Genomic DNA, 19,263 nt, shown 5'->3' with positions numbered 1-19,263 from the left:
TTGAGTTCCTTGTTTACTGCACCAACATAAAATGTACTTGCTGATGTTTGCTCTCCAAAGTGTATTTTTTTTTCAGAGAACACTGGTTTAATCAGAACTTTTTACAAAGGACTCAAAGAAAAATATTTGGAGAGGATCAAATTTATATTTTAACAATATGTTTAACAGTTTGCTTGGTATTCCACTTTAGCCATTTTTCTGCTTGGTGCAGTTTTAAACATACTTACATTTGTAGTTTTAAAAAAAAGTAATTGTTGCGATGCTGGACTGTCAGTGACTTCAGGTTTACTGGTATAACATGGTGCTGATTTCATCAACTACTGGGCCGCTGATGACATGAGAATTTCCAGCTGTGGTGACCATACTGGGAAAGGGCAAAGCTCATTTAGCCTGGCCCTGCCCTTCTCTTCAGCAACAGATCACTACAGTGAGGATGAATTGCTTGTTGAGATCAGTGAGCAATATGTTGTTATTACAATGTGTTAGGATAGATTGCACAAAAGCTAAATTGGCATCTAAACTTAAAAAGAAAAGCGCTGGGCATTAAAGGTTGGGTTCACACTTATGTGAATTAGATGCAGGTTCCTCTGCATCCAATTTCCATGACAGGAGAGTGTTCCCGGCTCTCAATGGAGTCGGTCCACACAGCTCTGGTGCGGCCGTGGTCCACATCAGAAAAGGGTCCTGTGCATCTTTATCTTTGTATCGGGTGCAAATTCAGGCAGAAATTGTGACCTGATTCGCACATGAATCCGTGAACAGGGATGCACCGGGAGCCCATCCTGTGAGCTGCGGCTGCAGCATATGTGAACCCAGCCCTTAAAGGATAAGTGCACCTTAGAATATTAATTTTTTGCCCTCTCCCTGACCAAAACAAACCACACCCTCCCCAGTTGCATATGTACCTCAATCTGACAGTCCTAGCCTTGCACAGCTTGGATGTGCCAAAACCTGAGCTCCCCATAAACTTCAAGGGGTCTTCTCGTTGGACACAGCCCCATAGCAAATCATGACGAGCAACTGTCCAGGCCAAAGACTTTCCGGGCATGACGCAAACCCACTGGAGACTTCATAGGTCTGAGGCAAGTATGCATCTGTAGAGGGGGACCACTGTGTTTGAAGAAGAGTTTAAAACGCTGTAACTCTAAAAAACATGGTAAAACTCGCCTATCCTGTGGTTTTGAGCCTCCAGCTACTATGGTAGTATAGTTTTGGTAAATCGTTTTTTGCAAAAACACTGCAAAACTCATGTTTCTACAGCTAACGCTACTGATATTTTTCGAACGTCCAATGTGCATGAAGCCTTAAGGTTCCGCTAACCAGGGAGCAGTCACTGTGTGTGTAACAAGCACATAATACTTTGTACAGACATTGTCATAAATTATATACGCATATTAAAAAAAAGTACATATTGATAACATTTTTTCACAATACCATAACCATATATTTACCAAATTGTTAGTGTTTATGTATACCTGTCCATATCTAAACACCCTCTCCACCTCATTTATCCTTGAATCCTTAAAATTTTACAACTAGAAATGGTTTAAAGGACAAAAATGTTATGGTTATTTCATTTTTATAGGTGTTCATATCAAGGTTTTTATGTTGGTCCAGTAAAAGTTGCCTCAGTCTGTGGACTATTTGTCAGCTAAAGGGAATGTATCATCATATTTAAAACTGGAAATCAACTTTTATTCTGGTTCATTGACTGATGACTGTGTTATCATTGGAAGGATTTGCATGTTTTTCCTCCTGGGCAGATAATTTACCTATATGCTGGCAGTTCTATAATCTTTTAAAATGGACCCAGTGTTATAAATTCCCACTTATTGAAAAAAAAATACACATTTATTGAAAAGACAAGTGTCAGGATTAGCAGTGTCTGTACGTGACAAAAATAAAAACACCCTTTACTTGCCATGAATAAAAGCCTGCTTCTCCTGATCTTATTTAAACTAGCTCAAATGATTTGTAACTGGAGATTCATGGTTGTTCGAGTGCTCTCATTATAAGAGACTGCAGATAAAGCATTTTTTAGACCCAAGATAGATGTCTTGCTGTCTCTTTTTTTCTTCTTTTTTTTTTCTTTTTTCTTTATTTCCATATTTTTTTTCTTTCATACGTTTTTCCAAAAACTTCAATCTGAAATTCTTACCCTTAGCAAAAAGTGGTGAAACTCTCTAGCATCTAACACAAGTTTTAAATAAGTTTTAGGTGTTTCAATCTGTTGAGATGTTAATGTGCTATAGACCAATTTAGCATGGCATGTAGCTTGAAAACCTTAAAGTGATACTAAACACACACTGTTTAATTTACATTATACCTTCTCTTTATGCATGTGGATGTTGGCACTGTAATTATTTTAATACGAAAAAATCTAAGTACCATTTTTTTCCTAAGTGATATACAGCTTTCACATGAACCAGATCTTTCCCAGCCTGTCTGCAGGGAAATATAAGCAGAAGAAGCGTCTAGTCCTCTGCTGGTCACATGTTCATGATACAAAAAAAAACTGCCTTTGGAATAAAAATAAATATCATTAAACTATATTAAAATACACATATATATTCTAATTAAATCTTTTATTTTTTTATTTTTTGCAATAACATGGTGTGGGCGCATTTCTGCAAGTCGCAAGCAATAACCGGGAGGTGAAGCCTCCACCATTCAAGATGTAATATCCTGCCCCCAATTGTATTTAGCTGGTTAGTGGGCGTGGAGGAGGAGAGAGGTAGTGGTCTGTCATTTAGGACAGCATACACCCACATGTGCGACTCTCTAGTCACATGGGCTGCTCAAATGTGATGGACGAAATGCTCAGGGTAGGGCAGAAATACACTGAAAACTGAGCATGTGCACTAGCTGCCAACACTGCTTTGCAAAATCCCCAACTGCAGTTGGGACATGGGACATGAGAGCAGCAGCAGGATAAACCAGATTTTTTTTTTTTTTTCAGAATACAGAAAACGATTCCCATAGTGACTGAGTATGAACAGCATTTATTGATAGTTTTTTAATGATGTGGTTTTAGTGACACTTTAATAGTTTTTTTGCATTTGCATTTTTTTTTACAATTAAAAAGTTCAAGACAAAATTGGATAATTCTTTAGAGAATAGTGAAAACTTCTTCAACACTACTGCCAGCAAGCCACTCTATTGAGCAATCAAGGTTACTTATGAAACATTGGATCTGGGAAACACTAAAACTTCAAATGAGACTTTCTCAGACATGAGCTAGAATTAAACAAGGTTTCCATTGTTAATGAGGTCATTCTCTTTGCAGACGTTTAAAAAAAAAAAATTGCCTCCTTGTGTATGGTTTCTCTCTGTGTTGCGTCCCAGTGTGTGTACATTTTTTTTTCTCACTGCATCTGATCCTTATTTTTCCTACAGAATATTATGTAAATGTATCCTTCAAGATGAATCCTTTAGAACAGGCTCTCAGGCGCCCCAATGTTAATCTTCGAAACAACCCCCTTTTGCATCATTACTGGACGGCTGTCAGTCATATAGTACCTGCAGTGTTGTATGATGCTATTCTCAGGTTGACAGGTCAGAAACCCTGGTAAGGAGGTCACGATGAAAAACATTAGGCGGTGCGGTTAACCTGGTGGAGGCATGCTGAGAAGATGCAGGCTCAATGGCAAGGCAAACCGTGCTAAATTGTAATAGTTGGCCTATTTTACTGTTCTCATAGCCTTTTTACTCCCCATATACAATTTTAAAGTTATTGTAAAGGGTAACCCTTTTTTTCCCCCCATTTTTACATGGTTGACTTTTTTTCTTTTTTTTCTGTTGCCTCCACTTTTTACTCCTTTTTTTTTTTTTTTTTTTTTTGCATGTTTTAATGCCATGTTCATTGGTTCATCATTGATTTACCTAAGGGTGTGAGTTCTCTTTGAATCTGCTTAAAAAAACCTAATGAGGTGGAAGAGCTCATGAAATCTTATCCATACATGGCTTGAAGCCCCCAAAGAGGCACCTAGACTCCAAAGAGAATTTACCACTAGATGGTCATTTCTGGTTTCCATGGAGGTGGATTAGTGTATCACATGCTCACAAGTCTTTTTGATCTACTGTAGAACAATGCTGGATAAGTCCCCAGAGCCAATGAGGTTACACTTTGAATCTGGAACCAAACCTATTTTAAAAGAATCACTCATGGGCCAAATAGGAAGTGCTTAGCCATTGTGGTGAATCTTAGAATCAGAAAACTATGGCATTAATGTACAGTTCTGGGGACAAATATTTACTATGTTAAAGTGTTACTAAATCCAGGACCCTGCACTCACTACATCTGGTCTCCCACAGTACACAGAACATGGAAATGCAATTATTTTTGTAACTATAAACTGCTGAATACCTTTTCTCTTCAGCAGTATATAGCAGTCTTGTGAGATCTAACAGTGTCTGAATAAAGCTTGTAGGAGGAGTTTTCATTGTCCTCTGACTGTCCTATAAGGCTGTAGGACCCCTGACCCTCTGTCTGGACAGTGATGATTGGCCCGGTGCTGCCCCCCAAAAAACTCTAGCAATACACACCAAACTGAGCATGTGCAGAGCGCCTCCAAGGCTGTGTTCTATCAGGAATAATCAGGGACGGTAAGAGAAGGGGAGGATCAGAGAAGACATGCTCAAAAAGCCTTTTTACACAATACAGAGGTTTAACCCCTTTGGGTTCCACAATGAATAGAACAAGCATCCTTTACTGCATATACAAACTGATTTTACTGTTGTGGGTTTAGTAACCCTTTAAAGTGGTGTTGCCACCAAAAAATGAAAAGCTGCTTAAAATTCATAAAAAAAATAAAAAAAAAAAAAAAAAAAATTTTTTACTCACCTCTAAATACCGGTTGCTAGGGGGTCCCTCGTAGTCTGCCTTCTTCATTGCCCGGGCTGGTGACATCACTTCCCCTTGCGCCGCACATTCACCTGGGACCTGTCACGTGTCCCAGTTGACTGTACGGCGTATCACGGCGCCGCGAGCAGAGCGGGGAACGAGGGGGGGGGGGCTTCGTTCCCCTGCATCGCTGGACCCTGGGGCAGGTAAGTGTCCGATTATTAAAAGCCAGCAGCTGCAGTATTTGTAGCTGCTGACTTTTTTAATTTTTTTTTTTTTTTTTTTTAAGGGGTACCCCACTCCCTTTAAGAAGGGGCCAAGCTGTCCCTTTTGTGGATTTTCCAGAGAGCGAATGCCCGCTGGTCTGACTCTTGAGCAGTGACCACACCTGAATGGCCCTAGTGCTGGGCATTGGAACAATTGAGCATGTGTAGGATTGGGCTGGACCCTCCTGGACTCTAGAAGCACTGATCTTGGTCACCTTCGGAGATGATTTTTGTGTACATGCTCATGGATTGAATCACATTTTCACTTCTGCTTAATGTTGTATTTTTATTTAATCTTCAATTTGTAGATTACAGCAGAAGGATTGTAATTTTTCAATAGAGATCCTCCACAAGTGCGATAAGAAGCCAATGTGTGAATCAGCCCGCCAGCATCTACACATTGCTGTAATATCAATTTTAGGGGCACTGACATTTACTAAACCTTGTTCCCTTACTAAATCACACCATCGTTTTGTTGCCTCCCCTCCCTGTTTCTCATCCCTCAAACTGTTGTCTCCTGTGACGGTTCTCAAGGCAGCAGGTTGTTTGCTGTAGGCACAGATAGACCCAGCTCTAGGGCTGTTTAGCTAAGGAAGATAGGACTTGTGATTCCAATCAGACTTCAGTATTTGGACTATTATTGGTTCTAGGGTGAGGTCTATCACACCTCCCCATCTTTTTGTTTTATCCTAATCTGTTTTGCTCATTTACTCACCTGTCAAATTGTAGCCTTTTGCAGCACTGTAGAAAGACAGCAGATTGCAGTTTGATGGATCCACAGACAGACCAAGCTCTAGGGCGAAGTAAAAATACGTGATGGCTTCACTCAGATTTCATGTTTTACTTACTCTTAAAACATATCTAACGTTCGCTCTAAAGCCAGGTCTGTCACCCTTACAACTTTTCATTTTGCTGGTCTGTTTCTATTTTGTTTGTTTACTATTCAACCCTTGCAGCCCATTGTTAGTGTCTCAACAGAGTAACTTTCTCATTCCTGTGTCTGTTCTGTAATTGCCATCAAGCCTGTCACATTTCTCTGCATTAAGATGCTGCAAATATTAAAGTTAGCAGTTTATTTTTATTTTATTATTTTGTTATGGTTCAGCCATTTTCATATTTCTGGACAGATAGTAATATAGTATTGTCTTTTTTTGGAGACAAGAGCTTGTGTGTATAATGAGTTTAATGCCTGAAGCTTTCATCGGTATCATCATCATTGTTCTGCAAATATAGAATGGCTGAATATACTTGATTGAACTGGATAAGAATTAACTTTTTTATTTTTTCCATAGCTGTATTGCAGATATAGTGTAATGTATATGACTTCACACACACCCTTAAAACAGAGGGTCTATAGTTGTTGAGGAATTCAGTCCCAATGTGCAGCAGGGTATGGCTGGGACTAGTAGCTCCTCAATGGCTCTAGACCTGTAGAGTACCTGCCTTAGAATGCTTTGCGTGTTCTTGACAGCTAAGCCTGAGAAACATAGATTTCTAGTGGTGCATTCTAATGATGTCCTGGTATCTCTGACCCAATCGGAACTCCTTTTTTTATTTTTATTTTATTTTTTTCTTCCCTCCCTTGGCTCTGCTTGCAAAACAAAGTACATTCCCTTGTCTCTTTTTCTGTCATTTCATTCCTTTTTAGAATTTGATTCCTGAGCCCCCTTATGAAAGCTTTTAAAAGGTTCTCTAAATAGTCAGCTGGTAATAGAAGCTGATTCATTGCCTGATATTTGCAGTATAGAGCTGATCTAGCTATTTTTTTTTCCTCCTGTAAACTGTTCTTTCTCCTTTTCACTGCAGTGAGGCTCTTTCAGTATTTGGGTCACTGTGAGGTAATACAACGCTGCAGGTCACACGCTAATCAGCATCTTTCTTTCTTTCCCTAGCTTGATCCAGCAGCTTGGTAGGTGCTGTTGTAGGATGGCAGACAGATGTCATAAAGGAAGCCTTTACTGCAAGGAATGTGGCGTTTGCTAACCTGCTTCTGAGGATGTTCCTTACTGTCGTGCTAACCCAACACTTTCTGAATTAGACCCAGAGCAAGCATGCAGCTAAATGAAGGAACAATGGGTCCTGTTCTGACATGCGTACTTGTTCTAGATCAATGACTTTGACAGAACTAAAGCTATTGAATCAGTGTGACAGAAAGGAAAGTAGATTTTCTTAAGTTGTCAGCAATGCCAGCTTCCATGCTTCCACAGTACATGTGTCCTGTGATAGTATGGGGCTGCCATTGATGGCTATCTTCTTATAATGCTAGTTACCTGGCTGTCTGGCTTTGATACTTTTGAGTCCTAGAACCAGGGGTCCCAATCATTAGTACTAGACCTTGTTGAGAGCCTGGTCCCTGTCCTCGGAGCACGCTGTGTAGCGCACTTCTAGTACACAAAGAGATACACAGAAACAGACCCACTTCCATGAGGCCGCGTATATGCCCAGTCCGCGGGAAGGGGGTTACGGTACTCTATATCTCAAAGACAAAACTTGACTTTAACTTCCTGTGCCATAGATGCAATGTAAAAGAGAACTACAAAATAAGGAGAAATTGGCTCTAAGCCCTTGTACACACGGTCGGAGATTCGTCAGAATGTGTCTGTTCGGACCGTTTTGTCGGATATTCCGACTGTGTGTGGACTGTTTGCGTTGGAGTATCCGACGGACCAAGTTTTCCAACTTGCCGGTAAAATTTTCCGACAAAATGCTCCGATTGGAAATACTCCGATCATGTCTAGAGAATTCCGATCAGACAAAGTGCCACGCATGCTCAGATCAAATTCCTACACCAAAGCTATTGGCTACTAGCGTGAATGTAGTCCCGGCGTAACGAAATAACGTAATCACGTCGGATTTTCCGACAACTTTGTCCAACCGTGTGTATGCAACAGTTTCGGACAAAATCCGACGGATTTGGTTGTCAATCTCCGACCGTGTGTACAAGGGCTTAGAAAACTCTTACTGGCTCAAGTGATCCTATTGCAAAAAAAAAATCCCTCTGTTTCTGACAGTGTCACTACCAGCAGCCTTGTTTAGTGATCATATTTGGTGCGTGTTATTTTTCATACCTAGAAAAGATTGCACCGAGTAATATGTATGAGTTTCACAATCATGGTAACTAAACATTGTTTATGGCAGTGGTTCTCAACCTCAGTCCTCAAGTACCCCCAACAGGCCATGTTTTCGGGAATTTCCCTTAGATAAAATAGCTGTCCAAAATACCAGACCATTGACTGTGATTTAAAGCACCTGTGCAAGAAAAAGACTAAGGGTGAAAACCACTGGTTTATGGGACCTCATCTGGAGTTCGCACCATTCATGTATTTTTTTATTTTATTTGTGGTAGCATGTGCTAAGTTTGAACCCAAACAGCTTTGTCCTCTGTTATTGAAGCCTTCAGCAATTTCTTTATTTTACATATTTAGGTAATGGGGGATTTCTATTGACTGGGCTGTATGATGTTCCTGAAAATATTTAATGGCATCATCTTCAATTGGTCAGACATACATTTTGACTACATTTTTGCTTTTATTCTGCTTGGTGCACAGGTTATTTTTAAGCTCATTTATAATAATGGCTTCAGAGGAAAGTAGTGGACAGCCACATGAGATTGAGAAAGATTCCCAGTGATCATTTTCTACAGCGGGATAGTAACCAGAACTTGAGCATGTGACCGTAGGCAGTACATAGAATCCTTAGAATCCTCCCTTTTTTTTTTTTTTCTTTTTTTTTTTTATCTAGCAGGAAGAAGAATTGCAATTACATTCAGAGAGAACTCACATTTCCGCAACTGGTATTTTTAAGTCCCATATATATATATATATATATATATATATATATATATATATATATATATATATATATATATATATATATATATATAGGTTACTGACCAATCTTGCCAAGCAATGTGTTTGTAAACTCCACAAACAGAAAAGGCATTAAGTGCTATACTATCAGCATTCTTTTTTCCATCTTCAACAAAACCAGTGCCAGCACAATGAGCTCTCCCACCAATGGGGTGTATGTGTAGAATATAAACTCTCGGTTTAAACACCAAACACTGAATTAACACCAATGATTGATCTGTGATTTGCAGGCTGTGCTTCATCACCTCCAGCTAATGGTAGCTAAACAGTCAATCTAATTTAGGCTTCTGACTGCATCGGATTCATAGTTGAGATGATTTTTATATAGGTCAGATGTCTAAGCTGGTAAAAGGAATTTTTAGCAAAGTATACATGAGAAACCTTATGTTGAAAGGTGTCGTTTTATAACTTGCAAGCTGTTCCTTGGCAGTGTTGACACCCAAAAAAAAAAAATCAGCTTTTTGGCCTCATCTTTTGTACAGCCGGGAAGTTTGATAATTGCGGGCTTCTTCTGAGGCCTCCTATAAAATCATATGTTCTGCAGGATATTCCCTGTAACGAGTATATGTGCCTTTCTAAGTGTGCGCTAAATATGCACACGCGGCAGGTACTTTGCAAATATGCCTCATATTCTTAGAAGATATGACAAAAAATTAAATTTAACGTGTATCCTCACAGGGTGACGCTGTGGATATAGTAGTAGCAATGTGCCAACGTCCCAAAATGATTTGGAAGAAAAAATTGAAATTTACAAAAATGGACTTTGTAGGCACACAATATAAAAAAAAATTTTGTTTTTTAATTGGATAAAGTTAAAAAAAAAGTACAAAACATAAAAAAACACACACATGTTAAAATTAGACACAACAAATATGACTACAGAGACTCGGATAACACCTCCAATTAATAAAACAAATCCACTGGGATAATAACAATGTATTATAATATGACCGGTAGCAATATCCTTAGGGAATGGGGTGCATGGAGTAATGGAGTCACATATAGGGTCACAGGAAAAAGTTTGCGCTACATGTTGCATGCATCACTACGCTTGTTCAGGAGCTTATAAATATAGTATATAGGTTTCCTATGTATAATACAAGGTGGGGATCAGACTGATATAAAGGCCCCAATAATTTAAATAATGTTCAGTGATTAAATGGCCTATAGAGAAAGCAAAGGTAGATGACCATGCAAACCGGGTTGTATTTGATGCACACGTGCTCTGGATGGAAGGTAGTTTAAACCCTGCAAACACGATTGGCAGTTTGTAGCTGTATATTTAGCCAATAGGATGCACTTTCCAGTGTGTGGCCACAACAGCAGAACAAACAATGCCTTAAATAAGTGGTTGCAGGTAATCCAGGGAGAAACCAGAGATACGTGTAGTCCCGGGCAGGAGATATAATTTACACTTTTTGGTCTGCCCTGGGCCAGCGCACTATTCAGGGCCTTGGTGCCCCATTCTGGTTTGAAATCTGGCCTATGTGTCTGAAGAAGCCCTAAAGCAGGAGCTCCATTTAATCTTGAGCCACATCAGCACTATGGTTACCCTAAAAGGGCCGGTTGTAACTGCTACAGGAGAGATGAGGGCCACATGAAATGGCTTGGCAGGCGGGTTCGATCCTCTGGCATTGGGTTTGACACATTTGCCCTAGAGGATAACCGCTCTGCCTTCCACATGAGTCGGACATAACATTAAGTTTCAGACCGGTGTAAAATGCAACAAATGCCCGGTTATCTATTAGAAATATGGTTTAGTTGTCTAAATATTTCTATAGATTGACTTCTTGCAATCCCTCCAGGGAGGGACAGTTATGGGATGGGATAGATCAGCATGGTGATCTTCCATCTATGTACCATCCAGTCATCCAGCTGGGGGTAGTTGCTTTACCAAGCTGTATTGCACAATTGTAGCATAGAAAAATTAGGTTATTGACTTTGTGGGTAAAGGAAAAAGCCACATATTTACAAATGAGCATTACGTACCACTGGCTTCAGAAGTCTGAATCCTTTGTAGCGCAGTGAAAGTGGGTTGGATGGTGGGTAAAAAGGCAAGCAGAGAGCCTGGCCATGTGACCAGCTCTCTTGCAACCATGAAGCTCTCTCTGCGTGAGTGTGTTGCTATGCAGAGTATAACAGAAATCAGGTGATTATATCAGCCCTCTGTTATAAATAAACCCCTTAAAGCATAAGTTCACCTTTCTATAAAAAAAAGAAATGCACATCTTTTTACAGGTGAAAAAAATGCATTTATTACTAAATATATTTTTTAGAAGCCTGGAAAGCATTGCACCCGTAATCAGATAACAGGTGCAATCTCAGGCTCCTGCAAACTGTGTAGCTGTCTGCTCATACCTTGTATAGGCAGTTACTAAATGTCAGGAAGCATCAATGAACTACCTAAAGCGCTCAGCAGTGCCCTGGTAGCTCATTGAGAACTACAAGCCATCAGTCACAAAGGCTTATCAGTACTTGTATCTCATTCCTTCACAGAACCCTGTGAATGAATGACGTAGCCATGTGGGTGGAGCCGCCTCAAGGTCATGTTGTTTTCAAATTGTGACAGTGGGTAGAGGGAGAAGATCCCTGGCCTGCTGTCACAATTAAAATGGGGGAAAGGTTGCAGGAGTGGGAACATGTTGCCAAAAAACAGGTGGAACATGTAACGTGTTCCAAAATGTGAACTTCTCCCTTTAATGTTGCTTTGTTCTGGAGCCTGTCCAAAATGTAAAGATTATTTTTGGATCGTGTAAGGGAGCTTATAACACCTGTCCCTTTTTTTTTTTTGTGCCATCGGTGTCCCCCATTGGGGAGATTTCCCCTCGCGTCCTGTTCCATAGCAACAAGAACTGAGATGAAGGGCAGTCCCAGGTAGTCACCAAAGTCACCGGAGCTAGAGATTTCCCTTCTAATCCTACACTGTTGACTACCGAAAATGTTGTGTTTTCTTTTACGACCACTATTGGGGATAGTGGTCACCAGGAAAAATGGAGAGAGTAATCCCTCGAAAAGGGACCCAGACGGCAATAAAAAACTTGACAGGTGTTCTAATCCATTTCAAATCGTATCTGAGGCCGGGTTCACACCGCTGCGATGCGGGAACGCCGCGAATCCGTGGCGTTTTCCCGCATCGCATTACTCCCGCCGGCAGTTCACACTGCCCTATGCGGACGGCTGGGAGTGTCAATGATATGTTAATGACACCCCCAGATCCGTCCGCATATCGCAGTGCGATCTGCCGACTCGCACAGGAATCGGATCGCATGGTGTGAACACCCATGCGATCCGATTCTGTTGCGGACCAAAAAAAGGGTCCCATGCGAGTTTGCTGCGGGAGCGATGCGAATTCAGCCATACTATCTGTATACTATCTGTATGGCTGAACTCGCATCGCTACGGAGATCGGATGTGATTTGCGGTGCGAATCACATCCGGACCCCCCCCCGCAGCAGTGTGAACCCAGCCTAAAACAAAAGTTTTGCCTTCAGTTATACATTAAATTCCTTTGCAGTGTAAATGTTCACATATGTGTTTCAGCTGACTGCATTTATCTGTTTTGGAGTTCAGCTTTCTCTTTGTAATGTATTACACAAAGCAGGTGAATTCTGAGAGCGTGCTTATCCTCAGTCATAGTTTTGGGGTTTACTAGATTTAGTGGAGTACATCAAACTAGAACTACCTTATTGTACATTTATTTAAAGCAAATGAGAATTTATCAACCATTCACGTTGAGGATAGTGGTGGTCTTTTCCTCCACAATAATTAATTATCCAGGTATACACTCAACTTTGTTTCCTCCGTTTTCTGGAAAACTTTGTATGGAAAATGAACTCCACTGTTAGACATAATGCAAACTCCTTTAGCTATAAAGCTGATTAATTTTCTTGTTCTTCCTGTCTCTCCTTGATCTTTCACTTATGCAAGTTAAACTGCTTTTTTTTTTTTTCAATACATTTTTTAATTACCAGCAAAAAGAAAAGCTTCATTTGTTATCACACTGCAGAGTGGTGTTTTTTTGACATGTATTGGGAAGTGCATTTTGGTTATATGTGTATAAATTTGCTGTTCGACACAGAAATTAACTAAGGGAGCTGAGTGTACATTTTGCAGTGTAGTAACAGTTGGCCACAATCTGATAGCACAGTCTCCATTAGATTAGCCAGCTATATGGGGCAGAAGCCTAAATTGTTTAGGTAGGCCTTTACAATTACATAGCTGCTTGTAAATCTTAAGGAGATTTAACAGTCAGATTGTATTATGTGTGGCCAGCATAAAGGTCTGCAGCATCTCGGGCAGCCCCCAGCTGCCATGTTGCATTTCACTTCTGGTAATCATTCTGGTCCCTTTTTCCATTAAGGATGATGAAGACTATCACACGCTTGCATAAGGCCATGATGTTGCTGGAATACTTCACAAGTAACTCCTGGGTGTGGAACAATGAGAACACCAACATGCTAATGAACCAGCTCAGCTCTGACGACAAAAAAGTAAGCACCCTCTGTTTCAGTGCAGTACTTCTTCTTTCCTTGCACGGTACATTCTCACTATTAGTTAAAGTGGTAATAAAACCAAAACATTTAACATAAGGCAGATTACCAATCATTAAATGTGGTGCCCCCTCTGGATGAAGGATGAAAGAGCACAGGGAGCACATTTGGACAACAGCATAGTAAGGGGGGGGGGGGGGGGTGTTAGATGTCCTAGGCCTCACATTGACCACCTCTGCTCTAATCTATACGGTGATGTCTAAAAAAAAAAAGTCTGTTTTAATTTGCAGGTATTTAACTTCGATGTCCGGCAATTGCACTGGGCAGAATACATGGAAAATTATTGCATGGGAACCAAAAAGTATGTTCTGAATGAGGAAATGTCAGGACTCCCAGCAGCTAGGAAGCATTTAAACAAGTAAGTGGTAAATTTCTTTTAAATCCATCAGTATTGCTGTAAAGCAGAGCTCTGCAATACCTCTAGTATAATCCAACATGCCAATTCCTGTGAGATTCTGCACTGGCATTTTATCCCCGGCCTCTTCCAGGTGCCGGTCTTTACTGTCTCGAATGGCTAGAGCGGGATGACATAACTCCTACACATGCAAAGGAGTCCAGTACACATGCGCTGTGCATGTACAGCTCAGTGTACATTTTAAAGAAGATTGTGAACAGCCAGATCCATTTTGTTTTATTGCAGAACAGATATTGCATGTCTCCTGTGCAATATAGGGCCTGCTTGGTGTCCTCTATGGGTTGTCGGATGGAAATGGACCACCTGTCCGTTTCCATCCGACTGTCATCCGATCTGCCGGATGGATGGGGACCAGATCCCCAGCCATCTGTTTTTAGCAGACAGAATTGGATCAGATGTTGGAGAAGTGTCAACGGATACATGTCTGTTGACGTCCGCCGCTCCATAGAGAGTAATGAAGGGTCCAACTGGATCTGTTTGAAAAACTGACAGGTGGATCCAATTGGTCCGTCGGTGTGAAAGGGGCCATAAGCGTGCATTACATTTTTGTATTCATGTTTAATTTAGCAGAACATTTACCAAAGTGTGAGACGTGCACGTAGTAGTGTTGTCCTTACCGCAGGTGTCACATGGTGGCAGATCACGAGGTAGCAGGAAACTATAGAAGACTATGGGGTCCTCTGTTGACAGCTGCATGGATCAGATGCTTTAGGGAGCATACTGCATGATTTGTACTAGAATCTTGGGACACCGCCACTTTGAAGAAAATAGCAACTTAATTTGATTAAATCCATAAACCCATAAACCCCCTGTCCAATGAGATCACCCCAATGGTCAAGAGCAGTTCTCGCATTGTAAAGGGAGGGGGAATGGTGGGACTCAGTCCTGTAATTCCAAAAGTTAGTCCTGTAGCTCTGTTGCAGAAGGATGTTTGTTGAGGCAACCATCATATTTCATTCATTGTAGATGTCCTTTGAGGGATAAGTTCACCTTTTATATTAAAAAAAAAAAAAAAATTCACTTTTTTTGCAGGTAAAAAAAAGTGCATTTTTTGTTTTGGGAGCCTGTAAAGCATTGCACCAGGGATCAGCAGATGGCTGATGCTTTTCAGATTTCCTGCAGATTTGCCAGTGTATCTGTTTGCTCGTACCTTGTATAAGCAAGCGGATACTTACTGACCGGAAGAATGAATGAATTACCACAGCGCTGTGGTAGTTCATTGCAAACGCCAAGCCAACAGCCGCAAAGGCTGTCGGGACTTGTAGTTTCCCATTCACAGAGAACTGTGAGTGATGCAGACAGTCTTGCTCGGCTATGTTTTTTTCAAAGAGTGACAGCTCCTGGAGAAGATGCCCGCCTGCTGTCACCAGAGAGCGGGAATGGCTGCAGCTGCTGGAACATGTAACCTATTCCAATCTAATAACAGGTGCAACATGTAACCTGTTCCAAAAGGTGAACTTGTGCTTAAATTCAGTCTGGGGTGATTCAGAAGCCAACTCTGTGTTTTGGAAAATCAGCAAATGTAAAAATAAAAGTGGCTGAGGCTGAAAGGACTCAGCAAAATAAGGAATTGTGAAAAAGGAGGAGGTTAGTCATATAAATGTGACTGAGGCAACGTCGCAATTGTGCTAGATTCAAAATACTGTAAAGCCAATTTTCTTATCTAGTAGCTCAGTAACTGGATAAAAAATAAATATATATACATTGGAGACAAGGAAGCGCACTACTATTTTTTTTGAAGGAAAAATTTAACTACTTCCTGCTGATCTGGCACATATATGTAGCCTCTCAGCAAGTGGGATTTAACGCAGAGCAGCCTAGGTTTGGCCCTAAGCAAACACTTCACTTTGTTGAGAGCGTGCTCCCAGTACGAAGGGGTAACGGAAAGCTCCTATTGCATACTTGCAGTCGGGAGCTTTCTGATCATGTGACTGCCAATCACAGTGGTCTCATGATCGGAATCCACCTCCTGACATTTAGATCCACTTAAAGGGCCAGAAGGTGGCAGCAGGAAGGTGTTAAGACAAAAGGTAAATCTTTAAAGGTGTTGTTTAGGTCCCTTTCACATGGGTGCCTCTGTTTTATTTCAGCAGGCAATCCATAGATCAGGTCCCTTGATTTGGATCAGAACAGGAATATATGCAACATCCACATTTGTTCAATTTTCTATCTTCCATGTTTTAGGCAACTGGATGAAATGGCAGTGCATCTGCCTGGATAAGTCCACATCCAGCCAGACCTGGACGCAAACCTATTGTATTCAGTCCTACAAACCTGAGCGGACACGAGTGTAAACAGATACACAATCAATTTACACCTTACAGTTTATAGTGATAAATTTAAGCTTATGCTTGAGCCCCTCTAATCATGAGTCTAAACTCTTAAGGCGTTGGCATACCAAGACATTTTGGATAATTTCAAGCTGCCAACTTTGTGGGAAAAGTTTGGGGATGGCCCCTTCCTGTTCCAAAAGGACTGCACACCAGTGCACAAAGCAAGGTCCATAAAGACATGAGCAAATTTGGGGTGGAGGAACTTGACTGACCTTACCCGATAGAATACCTTTTTGGTCAAATTAGAGCAGCGACTGCAAGCCAGGCCACCTCATCCAGCATCAGTGCATGACCTCACAAATATGCTTCTGGAAGAATGGTCAAACATTCCCATAGACACACTCCTAAACCTTGTGGATAGCCTTCCCAGAAGAGTTAAAGCTGTTATAGCTGCAAAGGGTGGACCACCTCAAATTTAACCCTACGGGCTTAGACTGGAATGCCATTAAAGTTAATACTAAAGTTAATGTGCGTGTAAAGGCAGGCTTCCCAATACTTTTGGTAATATAGTGTATGTAGTGTTCATAGCTATTGCATAGGTTGTCTGGTTGAAAAAAGACACAAGTCCATCTATTTCAACCAATAAAAAAAGGAGGGGGATTATAAATAAATCATACAATCCTATACCCACAGTTGATCCAGAAGAAGGAAAAAAAACTCTAGCAAAAGCATGAACCCATTTGCTCCAGCAGGGGAAAGAAATCCTACCTGATCCCCTGTGAGGCTAAGGAATATTCCCTAGAGCAACTTTTACCTATACATTTTTGTATCTGGTTATATTCTGTACATTTGGGAAAGAATCTAAGCCTTTTTTAAATGGATCTACTGAGCTGGCCAGAACCAGCTCTTGAGGGAGTCATTTTCACAGCTCTTACTGTGAAGAAACCTTTCCGTATTTGGCAATTAAATCTTTTTTCCTCCTAGATGTGAAGAAGGCCCCCTTGTCCTCTATGATGACCTTTTTCTTTTTCAATATGTTTATTGAGAATTTGAATAAACAGTAATAAAGAAGAGATTACAATCTACTCCTTGTGAGCCCTCACAGGGGCCACTAATCATGAATACAAACCCAAAGGGCAAACCATCACAGTATACTTCTAATAAACTCGAGATAAGGAAGGGAAATGAGCAAGGGATGAAATCGAGACTGGTTTAGTACCAAACAACTCGTTCCCTTGTTGTTTCCTAAGGGTAAGCCCTTTTCCTACTACCCCCGTCCATGGGTGGCAGCAGTTTTTATTAGCAATGGGAGAGATTACTAAGGAGAGTCAAGAGAGATAGAGAACAGAAGAAGGAAGGGTAAAGAGAAGAAAGGGGGAGGAAAGGAGGGGGGGAGCTCTGGCTTGGACGCCCCGCCAGGAGAATTTAGACCAAACCCAGGCATGCCGCTTGGAGCGCGGGGAACTCGTAGGAGATCCACGGCTCCCAGATTTTTAGAAATTTAGCATGAGAATCATGGACAATACTGGACATACGTTCCTGAAGTAACATAGCAGTCATGCGTGTCTTAACCCCTTGAAAATCTACCCGTTGTGACTTCCAGGCTTGGGAAATGGCCCGCTTGGCCGCTATAAATAGGTAGCCAGCTTCTGTTGAGGGCCTCGCAAGCCAGGAACCGGGCAATGTAGGAGAGCTAGCTTAGCATCCCTTCGGATCGTTAGATGAAAGAGTGTCTGCAGTAAGCCAAAAACCCTAGACCAGAACCCCACCAACCTTGGGCAAGCCCACCATGTGTGCATAACATCACCTCGCTGTCCACAGTTGCGGAAGCATCTGTCAGTACTCCCAGGGAATGCCTGAGCTGTGCGGGCATGAGGACCTTTTTAAAGTGAACAACTCAACACCAAGTTCACTATATAGACCACCTATGTTGATCATAACTTCCCTTAACCACTTCAGCTCCGGACCATTTTGCTGGTCAAAGACCAGACCACTTTTTGCGATTCGCCACTACGTCTCTTTAACTGACAATTGCGCGGTCATGCGACGTGGCTCCCATACAAAATTGACGTCCTTTTTTTCCCACAAATAGAGCTTTCTTTTGGTGGTATTTGATCACCCCTGCTGTTTTTATTTTTTGCGCTATAAACAAAAATAGAGCGACAATTTTGAAAAAAGCATTCTTTTTTACTTTTTGTTATAATAAATATCCCCCAAACATATATAAAAAAACCTTTTTTTCCCTCAGTTTAGGCCGATACGTATTCTTCTACATATTTTTGGTAAAAAAAAAATCTCAATAAGCGATTTATTGATTGGTTTGTGCAAAAGTTATAGCATTTACAAAATAGAGGATAGTTTTATGGCATTTTTATTAATAATTTTTTTTTTTTACTAGTAATGGCGGCGATCAGCGATTTTTATTTTGACTGCGACATTATGGTGGACACATCAGACATTTTTTACACATTTTTGGGACCATTGTCATTTATACAGCAATCACTGCTATATAAATGCAGTGATTCCTGTGTAAATGACACTGGCAGTGAAGGGGTTAACCAGTGGGTGGCAGTGTAGGGGTTAAGTGTTCCTAGGGGTGTGTTACTAACTGTTGGGGGCTGGGATTTCATTTAGTGAACACTGATCACTAACACAATCGCATGGAGCAGAGATCAGCGTCACTAGTTGCTAGGCAGAATGGTGAGATGCTATTTACAACGGCATCTCTCCATTCAGCTGCCCCGCGAGACTATCGCGGGTATGCCCGCGGCAATCGAGTCCGCAGGACCCGCGACCGGACTCACGGGGGTCCCGACCAGCACGTGGGCACGCCGGCGGCACGCGAGCGATGGCAGGGCGGCATTAGAGAATGGCCGTACCTGTACGCCAATATGCCTGCCCGTGCCATTCTGCCGACGTACATCGCCGTACGCTGGTCGGGAATCGGTTAATCTCCTCTTTTCAAGAGAGAATAAACTGCAGCTTGGCCATTGCATGTTATAATTAAACTTATGATCTACCAGAAACCCCAGATCCTTCGCCACCAT

The 19,263-nt window shown here is 41.3% G+C and overlaps 1 protein-coding gene across 1 annotated transcript in view; it reads left to right on the top strand.

The window, feature by feature from the left end:
* The window catches only part of FAR1 (fatty acyl-CoA reductase 1), a 138,979-nt gene that overhangs the window by 114,932 nt on the left and 4,784 nt on the right, over positions 1 to 19,263 (top strand). The window contains exons 10-11 of the mRNA XM_077460939.1: positions 13,339 to 13,468; positions 13,759 to 13,886. Of these exons, the coding sequence (XP_077317065.1) occupies positions 13,339 to 13,468; positions 13,759 to 13,886 (258 nt within the window). The remainder of the gene's footprint in view (positions 1 to 13,338; positions 13,469 to 13,758; positions 13,887 to 19,263) is intronic.

This window comes from Lithobates pipiens, unplaced genomic scaffold (genome assembly GCF_037356315.1).
Source record: "Lithobates pipiens isolate NorthernLeopardFrog02 unplaced genomic scaffold, aLitPip1_a1.2 Scaffold_10, whole genome shotgun sequence".
Classification (NCBI taxonomy): domain Eukaryota; kingdom Metazoa; phylum Chordata; class Amphibia; order Anura; family Ranidae; genus Lithobates; species Lithobates pipiens.
The sequence above is the reverse complement of the archived record's forward strand: the minus strand, read 5'-3'. Positions and strand labels throughout refer to the sequence as shown.